At 58.3% G+C, this 16,637-nt stretch overlaps 2 protein-coding genes across 6 annotated transcripts in view; one reads left to right on the forward strand and one right to left on the reverse strand.

Annotated features, from left to right (window-relative positions):
* Positions 1–16,637, forward strand: part of LOC130704521 (ninjurin-1-like) — a 26,327-nt gene continuing 9,690 nt past the window's right edge. Inside the window, exons 1-3 of one of the 3 annotated variants that reach the window (XM_057539626.1) lie at positions 1–161; positions 8,021–8,246; positions 8,370–8,569. In XM_057539626.1, coding sequence (XP_057395609.1) covers positions 87–161; positions 8,021–8,246; positions 8,370–8,431 — 363 coding nt within the window. In that variant the 5' untranslated portion in view covers positions 1–86 and the 3' untranslated portion in view covers positions 8,432–8,569. Of the gene's footprint in view, positions 162–8,020; positions 8,570–16,637 lie in introns of those variants that run through there. The other 2 variants (XM_057539627.1, XM_057539625.1) reach the window with 2 other exon arrangements.
* The window catches only part of LOC103009713 (caspase recruitment domain-containing protein 19), a 14,437-nt gene continuing 13,131 nt past the window's right edge, over positions 15,332–16,637 (reverse strand). The window contains exons 4-5 of one of the 3 annotated variants that reach the window (XM_057539623.1): positions 16,214–16,273; positions 15,332–15,966 (exon numbers count right to left, since the gene is read on the reverse strand). In XM_057539623.1, coding sequence (XP_057395606.1) covers positions 15,809–15,966; positions 16,214–16,273 — 218 coding nt within the window. In that variant the 3' untranslated portion in view covers positions 15,332–15,808. Of the gene's footprint in view, positions 16,172–16,213; positions 16,274–16,637 lie in introns of all 3 variants that reach the window. The other 2 variants (XM_057539624.1, XM_057539622.1) reach the window with 2 other exon arrangements.

Here is a 16,637-nt window from a genome sequence, read left to right on the forward strand (position 1 = left end):
GGAGGGGGCGGCCGCGCAGCAGGGTCTCAGCGGCTGAGGCGCCGGCCTCCCTGAGGCCCGGAGCAAGGCTGCCCCAGCGCCGCACCATGGACTCGCGACCCGAGGAGTATGAGCTCAATGGCGACGTGCGCCCGGGCTCGCCTGGCTCCCCGGACGCCTCGGTAAGCACCCCTAGCCCCGTGCCGCTGTGCGACCTTGGCCGATGCCCGCCCTCTCTGAGCCCGGCGCCAGCGGCTCCCAGGGACCTATGGGCGCCGACCAGCTGCGCGCCGCGTCCTTAGGGTGGCGGTGGTCGCCACGCGCCGTGCGTTCCGCCCCCTACCCGCGCGGTCGGGGGCCCCAGCGGTGGCCCTGGGGCTCCAGCCACCCCGGAAGGTGAGCGGGGGCGTGGGCTGTTGGCAGAATGCCGGACGTGGCCCGGGGCAGGTAGCGCCCACACCGAGCTGCACAGCCGAGGGGCCTGGGCGCCACCTTCCTCCCTCCCCCCGCCACTTCCCGCGGGCCCCTGCCTTCCCGGCTCCCACACCACACTCCAACTTTGCCTCTCCTCCGGTTCGATGCGCTCCCGGACTGGGCGGAGTGGATCGCGGCTTCTGGGCCCCAGGCCAGCAGCGGGCAGACAGTTACGTCACCCACGGTGTCCACGGAGACCGCACAATCTTGTGCGTGCCCTGATGGGGAACTTGGGGCCGCTGTGGCCCCCTCTCCTCTCTCCACCCGCATGAGAGGCTCTATTCAGAGCCTGCCCTGCTGGCCTGGAAGCGCTGTGGGCATGGGGCAGGCCCTGGCAGTGGTCCCATATTACAGCTGGTACCCTCCCTCCCTGGGGTCCTGTCCCACTGGCAGGGCCAGAGTAGCGGTTCCTAACTGGCTTTGCCTTGGACTAGCACTTCCCCAGGGCCTCTGTTCGTGGCGCAGTCCTGAGCACTGCCCTCCCAACTCGTTGACTTTGGACATTCTTTCAGTTTCTGACCCCCTGGGGATGGGGGTAGGGACGGTGGCCATGAGCGCCTGACTGGGGCAGAGACCGGCCCTGCTCAGGTGTGGGTGACCAGTCCTAGGCGATGTTGTGGTAACAGGCCACGTTTAGGGGATGGGGGGAGAACATGTGGGGCAAGCAAGGCCTTGCACTGGGGAACGGGCCCTCAGTAGGCAGGACGGGTGTGTTCAGGGATCACTGCATTCATTGGCTTTGGGACCAGTTGCAGTTGCTGCAGCCCTGTACCACTCGGTCTGAGAGCTGAGACCCGTCCAGATGGAGAAGCCACGGCCAAAGTGCTGAACTCCCTGGGGTTGGTCCTGAAGGCAGGTGGGAGTGGGGCCAGGAAGGCTTCCTGACCAGTGGGGACATTGGCACTGAGCCCTGGAGGACTGGAATGGGGTACGGGTATGCCTGGGAAGGGCATCCCAGGCAGGGAGAACAGTGGGAGAAAGGCCCAGGGGCTGGACCACCAAGTATCAATACATTGGAGCTGGGGAGCTGGAGGTGGTATGGGAGGTCAGACCTTGCCAGCTATGGAGGCCCATGGAGGGGCTGGAAGCTCATGCGAGAGTGAACGCATTCTTCCAGGGTGGCTCCAGTCACAGGCAGCGAGGCTCTGGGAGAGACGGTCAGTACTGAAGGCTGCTCTGCTCACCCTGCCTGGGGCCCAGGCCCACCCAACACTGCCCTCCAGCCTCCGCCTTCCCCTTCCCACCCTCAGGACCTGCCTCACTGTGTTCTCGAGCACATCACTCTGTGTCTCAGTTTCTCATTTGTGAAATGGGGTGAGAGTAGTGCCTCCCTCAGAGGGTTATGGTGAGGATTAAATGGGTTAGTGCGTGTGAAGTGCTGTAGGAAACTGGGCACACAGCATTGTTAACATTCCTGCCTGCCACATGAGACCATCTCCCAAAGATGAAGCCCAGGCAGGGTTTGGAAGGGGCAGCACCTTCCCTCAGGTGCAATCCCTGTGGACAGGCATGGCCCTCCCCCTGCACCTCACCTGGCTTTTCCACAGCCTTTTCTCCCGGCAGTCCCTGCCTGAATCTGAGCCCCAAGCTCCTGCTTGAGGAGGGGTAGAAAGGCTTGCTGGGAGGAGGGGCAAACCCCAGGATCTTCAGATGTGTCCCCACTTAAGCAAGAGCCCCAGACAGCAGGGTGTGTGGGCTGGGTCACCACTATGTCCTTGGCTGCAAGAGGACTGAGTGGGAGGCCCAGGCCCAGAGCCCCCATCGGTCTCGAGACGCCCTGCCATGGGGCCTTGGGCAAGTGCAGACCCTCTCTGAACCTCAGTTTCCTCCTCTGTGAAGTGGGCAGGATCACTCACCTCCCAGGGTGGCTGGGCTCAGGGAAGAGTTGTATGTGTAATCCATGGGCAGATGAGACCTGTCGGGCCAGGGTGGTGGGGGAGCTCTGCAGATGTCCCCCTCCACATGCCCCATATCCCCATGGCCTCCATGCAAGGCCGGTCTGCTCAGGTGCCCCGCAGGAGTGAGTTGGAGTCTTCACTAAGTCAGCTCACTTTTGGCTGGCAGCAGAAGGAGTAGTAAACAGCAATTTTATTGTGAAAATAAATGTGGCCCTTGACTGTGTCATGCCCAGGGATTTATCTCAAGGGGCAGCTGCGTTGGACCCTGCAGCAGACTCTGGGACCACAGCCAGCTGAGGACACAGCAGGGAGGTGGCAGGACAGGGTGCAGTGAGGCTCCTGGGGCCACAGTTGGGCTTGGAAGCCAAGTCCTGGGAGGGAGGGGTGCGTGCACAGCCTCAGCTGCTGGGGGAAGTTTGCTCCTTTTCTCTTTTTTTTTGGCCATGCTGCACGACATATGGGATCTTAGTTCCCCGACCAAGGATCGAACCCATGCCCCCTGCATTGGAAGCGTGGAGTTTTAACCACTAGACCGCCAGGGAAGTCCCAAGTTTGCTCTTTTTCTCATTTCTGCTCTCCTGGCAGATCCCGAGGCTGGTGGGGTCTTGGCCATGTTCCAAAAGGCAGCCCTGACGTGGCTGCGGGGTTACTGCTGGCCATTGCTGAGTCCACAGGAAGCGGGACTGCCCAACCCAGCCCAGCTGCAGCAGGGAAACCCCCCCGCCCCCCGCCCTAGGAAACTTCCTGCCATGAGCTCAGACATGGAGCAAGAGCCATCTCGGGGCTGGCTGGGTGCTGACGGTATGGGGACAGTGCAGGAGTAAGCCAGTGTGACCTGAAGCAGGTGCCTTCATGCTGAGTCCAGGCAGTGGCCACAATAACAGCTTATGCCCCGCACTGGTGGGTCAGACAAGGGACACCCCAGGCCCCAACAGATCCTACTCAGTCAGTTCTCAGGTCCCAACCAGAAGCAAGGACACCAGAGCCCGCACATCCACTGTTGCCCACTGAGCCCAAGGGGAGGGGCCTTATGCAGGAGTGGCTGCGATAGCCCAGCATCTGGAGCTGGACCTCCAGTGCACCCTGGGTCTCACTCAGCTCATGCATTTTCTGGGACTAGTACTTTCTCTTCCTTGTTATGGATTTTTTAAATGGAATTAATTACAAATTGGTACAGTTCGTTTGGGAGGTAACCTTTCAAAGTGGTGAGGCCTGGGTGGCGAGGAAGAGGAACATCCAGTCCTGCCCTGCACCAGCTGTGCTCTGACCAGCCACTGGGCCTCTGAGCCCTTCATTCACTCCCCCTTATGTGCCCATTTTATAGATGAGGAAACCGAGGCACAGACCAGTCACTCTGTTGGTCCGTGGTGTGGCAGGATATGGGGATGATAAAAGATAGGTGCTGATGGAAGGCCTGCACCCCAGCTCCTCCCAGGGTAGCTGATGAGCCTCATAGATTTGTTGGGAGCTTGGTTCTACAGATGTGAAATTGGGCTCTGGGAGCGTGGGCAGGAATTCCCATGTGGGCTCCTTGTTCCATACTTGTACATGGGGTTTGGAGTCAGTGGCAGAATTGGGGCAGGCAGGATTGGAGGAAGTCCATAAGCAAAACCCTGAGGGGTCCTGCAGGGGTTCAGTGGGCCACGGCCCTGGCCTGCCCTTGTCTCCCAGGGGAGCAGAGAGTGTACAGGCAGGAGGCTGGGGGTGGGCCAGACCTCCTGGGCCCAGCCGGAGGCCATGGGCAGCCCATCCAAGCCCAGGGTGGACTGGAGGATGCATTGTGCTGAAACTGGGTTCTCTGAGTACCACAGATCTGCTTTGAATCCTGCTTCTGTCCCAACTCCCCTCCCTGTCCAAGCTGAGGTTGCCCAGCAGTGTGCCCCTGGGCCAGGTGGCCTGGGTCCCTGCGAGCTGCCTACCAATGGCTGGGATGAGACCCTCTGTCCACAGAAAGTGGGCTCAAGGAGCCAGCCCTGTGGGCACCACTGCCAAAGCCAGCTCCCTCCCCACAGGCTCCTTCCTGGCTTTTAGGGGGAAAAAGTCTGGCAGCCCCGAGCTTACTTAGCTTCTGGGATGCCTTTGAGGTTTCAGGGAAGTCCTCTTGGCCCTAGGGACACGTTAAACTGGGTATTTGTTCCCTGCACTGCCCAGGTCATGGGCAGGGGTCTCGGTGAGAGGGTCCCAGCATGGCTCCTGGCAGCTGGGTGGGCAGGTGGCCTGTCCAGGCCCATAGAGCTCCGCACCTGTGAGAGGTGGGCTCTGACCGCCCCCCCAGCCCTTGACCTTCTCAAGATAGCAGCCTCCCTGGGATTCACCTGTGCAGCAGTCACCTCTAGGGCCCAGAGCTCCCTCCACAGCTCAAAGCCCCTCCCTCCGCAGAAGGCCTAGGACACCAAGGTCAGGCATGGGAGAAGCGGATCAGCCCTGCAGCCTCCTCCCCACCCAAGCCCCTACCGCACAAACCTCCTGGGCCCCCTGACCAGGGTGGACATGAAGCTGTGCCATGTCCTGGGTGGCCCTAAGCTCTGAGGTGGACAGGCTGGTTCCAATTCTGATCTGCCCCTCCCTCACAGTGGCCCTGGGTGAGCCCCCCTGAGCCTTAGTCTCCCACTCTGTAGAATGGGAGAACAGTGCTCTTTCTCAGTGTTAGTGGGGGTACTTGGGTTGTAGAGCTTCCCAGACTGTGGCCTGGGGTGTACAAATGGGGAAGCTAAAGCCCAGTGAGGGGGAGCATGTTGTCAAGGCTACACTGCCAGGCTATAGTGAACTGGGGCTTGACCAGAGCTCCCCCCACCAGCCCCCTGGCCTGCAGCCTCTGGCCAGCGCTCCTTATCACTGCACAGGTTGAACAGGAAGCAGATGGCCATATGGGCAGGAAGTGCCCTGTATCAGGAGGGGCACATGGCCTGGGGCCCTTGCTTGCTAACTGGGGCCCTGAGACAGTGGCCAGACCCCCCAGAACCTCCCGGCATGTTTGCTCCGTGGCCCTGTTGCACACATGGGAGACTGAACCCCAGAGGGGGCTGGCTATCCTGAGGTCACTCAGCTAGAGCCAGGGGCTGGGGACTTCTGAGCACTCAGGCTCACAGGTGACCCAGACCCCAGACCCCCACTGCAGGGCCCAAGGGGACTGTGGTGTCAGCTCTCAGGGCTTCTGAGCCCTGGGACCTGGGTTCAAATCCCAGTGCAACCCTCACTTGCCATTGGCTTTGGGCAGGGTTCCTCCCCATATAGCCTCAGTTTACCCTTGGTAAGTGGAGTGTGAGGACAGGGGGGAACTCCCTGGAGGAAAGCACCTAGCTAAAGGGTGAGTAAGATGATGGACTGTGCCCTGGGCACCCAAGGTGGAGAAGAGCGGGGCACAGGCGCCCTGTTCTGGGGGCACTGCTGCTGATGGTGTCATTCTGTATTTGAATGTGCACGTGGCTGCATGGGCATAAAATATTTAAACAGTTCAAGAGAGCTCAGAATAAAAAAGAATTCTCCCTCCTCCTCAGAAGCCTCCACAGTTAGCCTGGATGTGTACATATGTGTGTGTATGTGTGTTTGTCAATGCATATATACATATGTATTGTATATGTGTGTGTACATGTATGTATACGTGTGTGTGCATGTGTGCTCATGTGTGTTTGTGCATGTGTACTGTGTCTACATGTTTGTGTATGCTTACACACATATATGTATTGTGCTTGAGATGTGTATTAGGTACTTACGTGTGTGTGGAAGACATTTTGGCACTTCTGGTTTATGAAACATAGGGGCACATGGCCAGCGGGCCAGTGTCTCCAGGATGCCCGCACCCAGAGGAGCACACACATGGCGAAGCATGGCCAGCTGGGCCGCTTTGCAAGAGCAGAGCTGGGAGACAGCCTGGTGCTTTTGAGGGGGGTGGGGCACAGACCCTGGGGAGGAGTGGTGTGCCTTGGGTGTTCTTGGTCTGGGGGTGTGGCCCACCCAGATGTGAGTGCAGCTGTAGGCCTGGCATGGAGAGGCAAAGGGGAGACTTGAAGAAAGAAAGAGGAGACCCCAGGCTGCACATGGAATTTCCCAAAGAGTAGGCCAGGGCCCTGGGTCCAGCGGAGGAGGCTTTCCCTGGGGGCTCTTGGGTCTAGAATTTTAAACCAAGTGGATTTGCTACTTAAGAACAACTGACACTGAGGGAAAGCAGGACATAGCAGAGCCACCTACTTTCCCATCCTCCCTCCTGGGCATGTTATTCTAGATTAAATTTAAAAGACATAATGGAAAAATGAAGACCCCGCCCTTCTGTAGTTCTGTAATTTCCATGGTGAAATATCTCCAGCTGCAGAAAGTAGAGGCTTGCCCTCCCCAGAACCCCCACCTCCCATCCCTGCATCTTTCATGACTCTAGAAACAAGATCTGAATGGCCCCAGGAGGCCTAGTGGCTCAGGGATTCCTGTGGACAAGTGGCCAGGGCTGAGGGGTACAGGTTTGTCCTGGGAGGTTGGGGAGGGGCCTGGCCAGGGGCAGCTTGAGGAGGGCAGATGGGCTGGATACAAAGAGGAGGCCTGGCAGCTTAGAGCTGGCTTCAAGTGAAACAGCCGCCCCAAGAGGTAAACTCCAGTCCTGGGAGGGGTCTTTGTGGCCTGGACTCCAGCCTCGGAGGCAGGCCTTCTCCTGCCTAACTACCCTCCCCACTCCTGCCCCAGGAGAGAAGAGCCTATCCAACAGGGGGAGTCAGCTCTGGGTGGGGCCTTGGGGCATGGAGGGCACTTGGGAGTGACAGGGGCCCTGGCCTTGAGGACTGGGGATGTTCTCAGGCAGAAGTGAGGGAAGAGGTATCAGAACTTGTGTTCCTGTTTTATCAACGTGAACGTGAAGGCAGAATGAGCCCTGGAGGTCGACTGTGCAGCATGTCGTGACCAGTACAGCACTCTAAGGGTGATATTAGTATTATCACAAATACTAATAATAAAGGGTCAGGAGAAAACTCTGGATGTGTGGTGGCCTGGATGTGGTGATGGTGTCACGGTACACATTTAGCTCCAAACTCTTCAAGTTGTTCACATTTATTATGTACAGCTTTTTCTGTGTCAATCACACCGCAGTAAAGTGGTTTTAAAATTTTTTTTAATAAAAATTAAGGAAGAAGCTGAGCTCAGTTGCATTGTAGAATGCAGAGGCATCTATTGAGCACCTGCTGTGTGACTGCACAGCTGGGAGATGGCCTGGGTGGATCGGCCATCCCACGAAGACTTGTTGCAGGTCTGGGCGAGTATGCAGGAATCTGGGATCCAGCTGCCGTCACGTCATTTCCCGCCCTGGCACCAATCACCTCCTGGAAAGGAGGGCAGGCAGGGGCACGCAGGGAAGGCTACCAGACGGCCCCGCCCATGGCAGGCAGACAATTGGCGGCATTTTCCCATCTAAAACCAGGGTGTGTGCTAAGGTTGTGTTTTGTTTCCTTTCTCTTCCAGGACTTGATTCGTAGGGTGGGTCTTGCAGGGGCTGCACAGCCTTCTCTGGGCCTCTTGTTCTATTAATAAGCACTTCCCTTTCGAGCCCTCATCTGGGCCCTCACCTGCTGATCCGATCAACCCCCACATCCCTGGGAAGGAGACCAGGCTCAAAGGGGCGGACACCAGGGTGGGCCCAGGCCTGCAGCCCCCTGCCACAGAGCCCGGGCTGACCACCCCCCTCCCTGCAGGCACCCCGCTGGGGCAGGAACCGGCCCATCAACATGAACCATTATGCCAATAAGAAGAGTGCGGCAGAGAGCATGCTGGACATCGCACTGCTGTTGGCCAACGCCTCCCAGCTGAAGGCTGTCATCGAGCAGGGCCCTGGCTTCGCCTTCTTCATCCCCCTGGTGGTCCTCATCTCCATCTCCCTCATGCTGCAGATTGGTGTGGGCGTGCTGCTCATCTTCCTTGGTGCGTGCCTGGGCAGGGGGCCCCAGCAGTGGGAGGGCCCTGGGGTACCCCTGCCCCACGGTCAGCTGATTCTGCCTGCACGCACCCTGGGATGCGTCACTTACCCCACTGAGTGTTTTCCAGGCCCTCACAGAGCTGCAAGGAGGCCCCGGCCCTTCTCACTAGGCACGTGGTCCAAAATGTAGCTCCCATCGTGGCCCCCAGAGGGACCCCCATGTCTCCATCTTTCCACTCACCCAAGCTGAGGACACAGGAAAATGTCATAACCACTCTCTGCTCTTCTGAGTGTCTGAATGTCCCATAAAGAAGGTTTTTAAAGGTGATCCACACATGGGATGAGGTCCATGAAGAAGCAAGACCAGCAGGTAGGCAGTGGGTGGACACATGTTCCCAGAGGATCCAATGAACCTGGGGCCACCCCAGCCAGAGGGGTCAGATGCAGAGCTGTGCAGGTGGCTGGGCCCTGGGAGCAAGTGGTACAGAGGACCACCCCTCCTGCCGCTCACTATGAGCACATCTTACCTTGGCTGTCTTGTTATTGCCAGGAAGCAGCAGAGGTCAGGCTCCCGGCTGTGAACCTCCCCTACCACCTGGCCCTCATGGTGGGTCCAGAATGGTGTCCGGGCCCATGCCCCCAGGTCCAGCCCTGCCCAGGGCCCAGCACAAGTGGATGCTGCCCAGCCCTACATGCCTGGTGTAGCCTGAAGCAGTCTGTGGCCTGTGGTGTGGGCTGGCTGGCAGCCATACCAGACGGATGCCAGCCTGTGTGGACCATGGACGTGGCCAACAGATGGCCTAGTTCCTCCTTTGGCCAGGACAGGAAGCTGGCCCAGATGTGGCCAGAGGTTAAGCCCCAGATGGCTAGACTGGGTCCCTGGTCACCAAGCCAGGCTGGCCTCCACGGGTGCTAGGGGCATTGGGGACAGGGCATGACAGAGGGTGGGTCTGTGCATCCCAGCCCCCTACAGCCCCTGCCCCAGCTGCTCCCACAACAGGTACACATGACAGCCCCCCACCTGCCCACCCACCAGCACCCAGGCTCATGTCTCTACAGTTCCGGCCCCCTGACCCTCACTCCAGATGTATTCCTGTCTCAGGTCCATGGCATGTGCTGCTGCCCTCTAGGGTCAGGGCTGTGCCCTGAGGTCTTCCCCACTGGCCCTCCTGACTACCACTGCTGGTCACTGTCATGGTGGGCCATTTGGGTTTACTCTGCCTTTGGTGCCATTGGCTAGCGTCACTGCCCACAGTGTCCCCCTGGGGCCCATATCTGAGCCCTGACTACCCTTGCACCGTCTGGCCCAAGACCAGGGCTGCTCCCTGAGAAGGAGGGTCCTGCCCACCAACTCCCTGAAGGCTGAGGGAGCTCTGCCTGAGCTGGGGGAGGAGGTGGACCCCTACTCATACTTGCACTTCTATTTGGTCTGACCTGGCTCTCCCACCGGTTGCAACCACCCACAGCCTATGTCCCCAGCACTGTGTCTGACATACAGTAGGTACTTAGTAAATATCTGCAATAGATTCACTCCTCCTCGAGTTCCGAGCCTTGTGCATGTGTCACAGTGGCCAAGGGATGGACAGAAAACCGAGGCCCAGAGAGCGAGTCAGGGCCAAGCCAGACCCAGGGGGTGTGACAACCCTCAGGGAGTCCTCCTAGACCCTAGCACATCCACTGCTTGTTAACTACCCCCTCTGCCCTACCATGCAGCTGCCCCACCCGGGGACACTTCTCTGCCCTCCCTGGGGATGGCAGAGACCCTTAAGGAGTAAGAAACAAGGAAACATATGTGCCAAGTTGGAGGACTCCACAGAGGGACACACAGGGAAGTCGAGAGCTGGGGAGCTCTCAAGACCGATGCTCTAGGACCCAGGACCGGGAGGGAGCCCCAGGAAAAGACAGGCTGTGGTGCACGAGCCCTGAGGCCACGTGAGCTGGGGCTGGCTTTGAAGGAGTGTGGGGTGGTCAGTGCAGCGGAGGGGGCAGTCATGCAGAGCTTGTTGAGCAAGCTCTGGGGGGACTGTGTGCTTAACCTTCTTACTGTAAAAGATAGAGAGATGATGGCTGATGGATGGATGACGAAAAGATGATAGATTGATGGACAGATGGATAGATGATAGATAGATAGATGATAGATGATAGATAGATAGATAGATGATAGATAGATAGATAGATAGATGATAGATAGGGGTAGGGATAGATGAGTCATCCCCAGGTCACCCCTGGCAGAGTCACCAGATGAGGAAGTAGCTCTGTGCCAGTAGAAGCCCTAACAGGACCCCTCTGTCCCTCCAGGAACCCTTGTTCTTGTCTCCTCATTTCTCATGTCCCCTGCATGTGTCTGAGGACACCACAGTTTATTCCCACCTGGCTCAAACCCTGGGAGTATTCTAGGTCCGTTTCACTCTACACGTTCTCCTTCCCTGACTCTCCATCCCCACTGTCCACCCTTCAAGGCCATGGCCCACTTGACCTGGGTGGGGGGAGGACAGGGTGAGTCAGGGGGCTCTGAGGAAGGTAGGCCAGGATGGGATGGGGGCCAGTGGACCAAGAAGGTGGACTTTTGCTGCAGGATTGGGTCATTCCTCCTTCCCACACCTGCCACACCCACCTACCCATTTCCCTCCCCTCTTAGGTGCCTTCTCTCCCACCTGCCTTTAATTGAACTTAATTCCTCTTTTCTCACCACATTATTTATAAAAATCAAGGAGCTGAATGTTTTAACATTTTTCTTCCTTTTCTCTCAAGTATTTATTTCAGGGGAAACTAAGCTAAGCTGCTGGATCTGTGTGTGGCCCAGGGAAGATGCCCCATGGCAACAATGCCCCCCAGGCCCTGCCCCAGCCCTTGGTGTCCTCAGAGGGGAGATGGGGCACCAGTCCTGCCTCTAGGTGGAATAAGAATTGAGGTCCCAGCTGCCACATGGCCAGCGATGAGGAAGGGCCCCTGCTCCGTGCTCCCAAACCCCCATCCAGTCTACAAGACTGGGGTCCCAGAGCCCAGACAGCAGGGACCTGACCCAGGGCTTGGTCAGGCCTGGGGTTTATGCAGAGGTTTTGGGGGCACAGGGTGAGCAGTATCTTCTCTGAGATAGTCCCCAAAGCACTGACCTGGCGAGAACTGGATATAACAACCCCGGATTCCAACAGTGTCAGCACCCCCACCTGGACCCTGTGCCCTCCCCCCAGAGGGAAACCCTGCATTGTGCAAATTGCAGTTGCATTTCTGGTTCCACAAACCCCGTCCTGTGACCTCATCCGGCCTGAACCACATCACTGCTGGCAAGAGTATCTAGGGCCCTAACTCCCTCCATCACAGGACCACTACTCTTCACACACACGCCTTCTTCTTCACAGACACACTTCTCCCAAATGCCCGCATCACTTCCGTCCCTCCCATCCTCCTCACACCCTCCCTCATTCCTCTCCCTACACATGGGAGTTCTTCCCCACCCCAGGCAGACTGGAGATGGGAGGCATCCCAGCACTGTGGTAGCCAGGATGAGGAACTACTCTTTTCTTACTAGAGTTTTGGGGGGACTTTCCTGGTGGAGATGGCATTTTACCAAAGACCCAGGTTGAGTAGATGGGGGGTGGAGGGCGGATGGTTAGTGAAGAGTGTTCCAGCCGAGGGAATAGCATGTGCAAAGGTGCAGAGGCTTGGATCATGGGCAGTTCCAGTTGTTGAGCTATGGAGGTGGGGACAGGGGACAGAGGGTCAGGGGGCCAGCAGGGGAGACGGTGGCCCATGGTGTCTTTCACACCCTGATGAACTTAATTCATTCCAGGTCATGGTCACTGACTGACAAGGTGGTTGGCAGGGCATGGCCTCATGCAGGGAGGTACTGTGCCTAGACATGGATGCCCCATTGTTCTACCTCCCTCAGTCCCAGCCCAGGAGTGGAGGCATTGCATGGCAGCGACCAGCCAGGGGCAGGCAGATGGGAGAGGGGCCTGGCTGCTGGTCTGGGCTGTTGTTGCAGACTTCAGCTGCAGGCATGGAGTGCAGTCGGGGAAGGGGCCGTTGAGGCAGGGATCCACGGAAGGGTCCAAGAACAGCCTGAGCTCGGGGGCTGCTTTGGACCTCCAGGGCAAGGCCTTGGTAGGTCATGGATGGAAGGAGAAAGTCAGCAGTCTCAAGAAGTAGCCCAGCTCGAGCCAAGGGAATAGGTGTCCTGGACTATCACAGCTCACCAGACGGGTCCTGAGACCTGGGACAGGCACTCACTGCCCCTCGCTCAGGGGATGGAACCCTGCCACAGGGCCTCACAGGTCTCAGGGGGTGGACAGTACCCAGGCCTTCCCTGCCACAGGCCTGCGGGGCCACAGTGGTCTCATTTACTTTTGCCCAGATGTCTCTATCACCTACAGTCAGGCGTCTGTCACCTTCACCCAGTAGTGCCCTTTACCTAGTTGTGTCTGTCACTTTCACCGGGCATGTGTCACTTTTACCCAAGCGTGTCTGTCAGAGAGCAGGACAAGCATCAAAAATACCCCAGGCATCTGCCCAGGAAGCAATTACCCTCGGAATCACAATCTCGCTCGCTCACAATGGGTGGAGGGGCTGCAGACTGGACAGGACATGCTGGGCTGGGCCTCAGGAGTCTGCTGACCTCGAGAACCCCTGCCACCTTCTGAGCTCAGAGTCCAGAGCAGGTGCAGGGACTAGTCCCCTGGTCTGGCTGGCCAACCGGGAAGGTGGCCTCCAGTCAGTCTCTGCTGCAATAAGAGCCAGTTTACATGGGGATCTGTCTGCAAGAGATCTGGAGTGCGGCGGTGCACGTTCACAGCCCTGAGGCTGGAAGGGAGTGGGCACGTTCACAGCATCCCTAACCCTGGACTCTGAACAAGATCAAGAGGAACCTTCACAGCCATTGGGGGATCCGTTCAGCCCATTCAGCTCAGGGCGGCACCTGTGTCCTCCCCGCTGACCACTGGCAACTGCACTCCTTTCACCCAATGGGAGTCTGTCCCAGAGAGAACATGCATTAGCTGTGCCTTCCAGCAAAGTGGTAAATTCATGAAGCAATTTCCAGAGAACAGTACTTGGAGCAGTGCTATCCAGCTCAGGATAACCATGCTCAAGGAGGGGTCCCAAGGTTGTGTCCCTTTTTACAGATGGGTAAACTAAGGCTCAGAATTTGGAGACACACACCCACAGCCTGCAGTGCAGAGGTGGAGGAGCGAGTGGGAAGCTGCACTGTCCCGGGCTTCAGGGTAGAAAGGAGAGCTCTTATGCCTGGCTCTCCCTTGCCCTGGCCCTCACTTTAATGGCTGGGCATGCAAATGAGTGAACTAGCCCACAAGCTGGCTGAATGAATCAGCCAGAGACCATGTCCTGAAGCTGATTCCTCTGCCTCCCATCTTGTCTCCTTCCCACATGCCCTGAGAGGCTAAAACCTGGGAGTGGAACCCTTCCTGGGGGCCCAATGGTAGCGTCATTCCTGGAGTCAGGCTGTGGGTTCCTCCAGAAACCCCCTATGGAAAATGCAAGCTCATGATGATTCTTGGGTTGACAAACATACTTCTGTTTCCCCAAAGAGGCTGGAGAGGGAGGAGCTGACGGGATGGGGGCAATGGGGAGAGGAACCCATCAGGGGCCAGGCCCAGGCCCCGGCAGCCCATGGCTAGTGCGGTGCATGTGTGTCTCTGAGCATTGTGCACGTGTACATGTGCACACTTTTCGTGTATGTGTGTATGCCTGTGTGTGCACGTGCACGCGCGTGGGGAGGGCACTCTTGGCAGCTGTGTGGTCCTGGGCTCTGAGCTTCAGCTTCCTCATCAGTAATGAGGGTGGTGACAGGGGTCCACATAAAAGACAGGTGCCAGACAACCACAGCCTGCAGGAGGGTAGTAGGCACTGGGGACTTGGCTCACAGGGCCCCCAGAGCCAAAGGCAGAGCACCCTCTTGGACATGTACACTCACCCTCTTGTGTCCACGAGGGACATTTCCATGACAAGATCCTAAGCCTGAGGCCGGCAGGTGAGACAGATAGGTACAAACACCCTGGGCAAGGGGACAGGCCCATGTCCCCAAGACAAATACAGGGGCTCAGCTCTGAGGAGGACAAGGTGCTGGGTATGGCCAAACCCCAGGCTGTTGGGGGAAGGTGTGAGGAGCCAGAGCCCAAGACTTCAGATGGCACAATTACATTTTTCATCTCTAAAAGTTCTAGAAGTTTTTGTGGACTCTTTTTTTTCTGTCTCAACCTCCTCTCCACCTGGGATCAGGGACAAGACTTTGTACTTATTTCTAGGCTCTGACCACATCCGTGTCAACTGAACCCTCCCCAGACCCGCCAAGCGCAGGTCATCGCCTCCCAGGGGGGAGGGGCTCCATTTCCAGGATAGTAGTCTGCGGGGCCTCGAGGGCCCAGGAGCTGGGTGTTGGCTCTGGTGACTGGACAGAGACAAGGGGGATGATGGGGGAGGGGGTATCTCCTTGGGACATGTCACAGGAAGGGAATGAAGACGGTGGTGGAGCCTCTCATGCACTGGGCCCCCCTCTCCTGGCTGAGTGATCTCTCCTTTCAGTCTTAGATTTTTCATCAGGAAAGCAGGGGCAGCAGCCCACCTCCTGGGGCTGCTAAGAGGAATCAAATGAACACATGCTGGTACTAGGTATCGTGAGGCATTTGGCTGGCGCCCCTCCATGGCCCAGGGCTCGGGTAACAGAGCAGCCCAGTGGGCCCTGTCCCTCCTCGCCACCTGGGGCTGAGGGCTAGGGAAGGAGGGAAGATGGGCAGGGGCAGGTGTGGGGACCAACAACACCCAGGCAGGGGATGGCAGGAGGGGTTCAAGGTAGGGAGTTCTGGAGAGAAGCAGTGGAAGGCGGCCAGGGAGGGAGGGAAGGGAACACGTGGCGGGGGATATCTGGACGTGGGCACTGGGGGACACAGCAGGGGTCATCTGGGGCAGGTAGCCCACATGGAGGGGTGAGGCCCAGGCCCACAGGGGTCTGAGAAGGCGGCCTGAGCAGGACCTGGGTCTTGGGTTGGACTCGGGAAGCCAAGAGCCCACAGGGTCAGCCCCAGCTAGACATGCTGTCATGTCTTGTGTTGGTATCATCTAGAAAACACTCCTGAGAGAAGGGATAAGACTCAAACGTTTAATATTGTTGAGCACCTCTGTACAGTGAAGGTAAAGTGCTTGTTACATAAGTTATAAACAGTGAAACGTAAACACTTAGAAAAGCCAGCCAGCCCCAGGGCAGCAAGCAGCCAGGCGGGCAGGGCTGGGATTGGTCAGAGCCCCCCCAGGTCATCTGTGAGGAAGGTCAGCAGGAAGCGGCTGACGTGCCTGTCGACGATGACAGGGGAGAAGCCCAGGACACGCTGGGCCCCTGGCAGCACCTTGGGGTCTGGAAGACAAGGGGGTCTCAGAACCCATCGAGAAGGCGCCTTCTCTCAGCCTCATGGCATCGCTAGCCCCACACCTGAGTGATGTGGGGTCCCCATGCCGAGTGGGCCTGCTTGCCACTGGCTCCCCACACAGGACCTTGACAAGGTCAGCATGGCAGGAAAGGAACCGCAGGGCTGCCACGCTGGGCCACAAGTAGGGGGCCTCAGGTGTAGGCCTCCGTCCATCCGGCAGGGCTCTGCCCCATGGTCTGGAGAGGACTGGGCTGAGGCTTGGCCAGGCAGCACCCATCTGGGGGGCAGCAGTAGACGAGGAGTGCCAGCCCTGCGGCCAGGCCGAGACAGGTCAGGAAGGCCACGGGTCCTGGGGAGAAATGCACGTGAGCAGCTCCCCGAGCCCAGGAGGGCGGGGAGGGGTCCAGAGGCCTCGAGGGACAGGCTCACACCCTGTGCTGTGGTCAGCTGGGCAGGGACGTCCCCAGTAAGCACCCTGAGGGGGTCTGTCCAACAGGAAGCCAGGAACAGAACCCGACTTGGAATGGAGAAGCCCCCGAGGCAGAGATGGAGCCCTGGGTGGGGGAACAGAGAGAAGGGACATGGGAGGCGGTTACCCCTGTCACTGAGCTCACGGCTTGCGGTGCCCGAGTCTAGCTCTGTGCAATCTGAGTTCTCTGGAAACAAAATCACAGGGTGCAGTTAGTCGTGGGTGGGCCAGAGGGTAAGGTGGTTGCCCCGCCCTCGGGAAACCAAGGGGGCTGTCGAGCCCCCTCCCCCAGACCACCCAGGCTTCTCAGGTTGTACCGGCGCTAAGCCCTCCAGGCTGTGTTTGGGGGGAGTCAGCGCCAGGGAGGGAACCCTGCACAGTTTTGTGTCTTCTCCTTTTGTCCACTTCATGAGAACTTGAGGACCATGGAGTAGGGGGTTCACTGTTCCGTGGCAACCACAAGGCACCAAACACAGCGCAAACACCTGCCTGTCCAAAGTCTGATGATGTTGATGTGAGGGCAGGGCGCTCTTTCTCTTTCCCCAGACCCC

This window comes from Balaenoptera acutorostrata, unplaced genomic scaffold (genome assembly GCF_949987535.1).
Source record: "Balaenoptera acutorostrata unplaced genomic scaffold, mBalAcu1.1 scaffold_1059, whole genome shotgun sequence".
NCBI classification, from domain to species: domain Eukaryota; kingdom Metazoa; phylum Chordata; class Mammalia; order Artiodactyla; family Balaenopteridae; genus Balaenoptera; species Balaenoptera acutorostrata.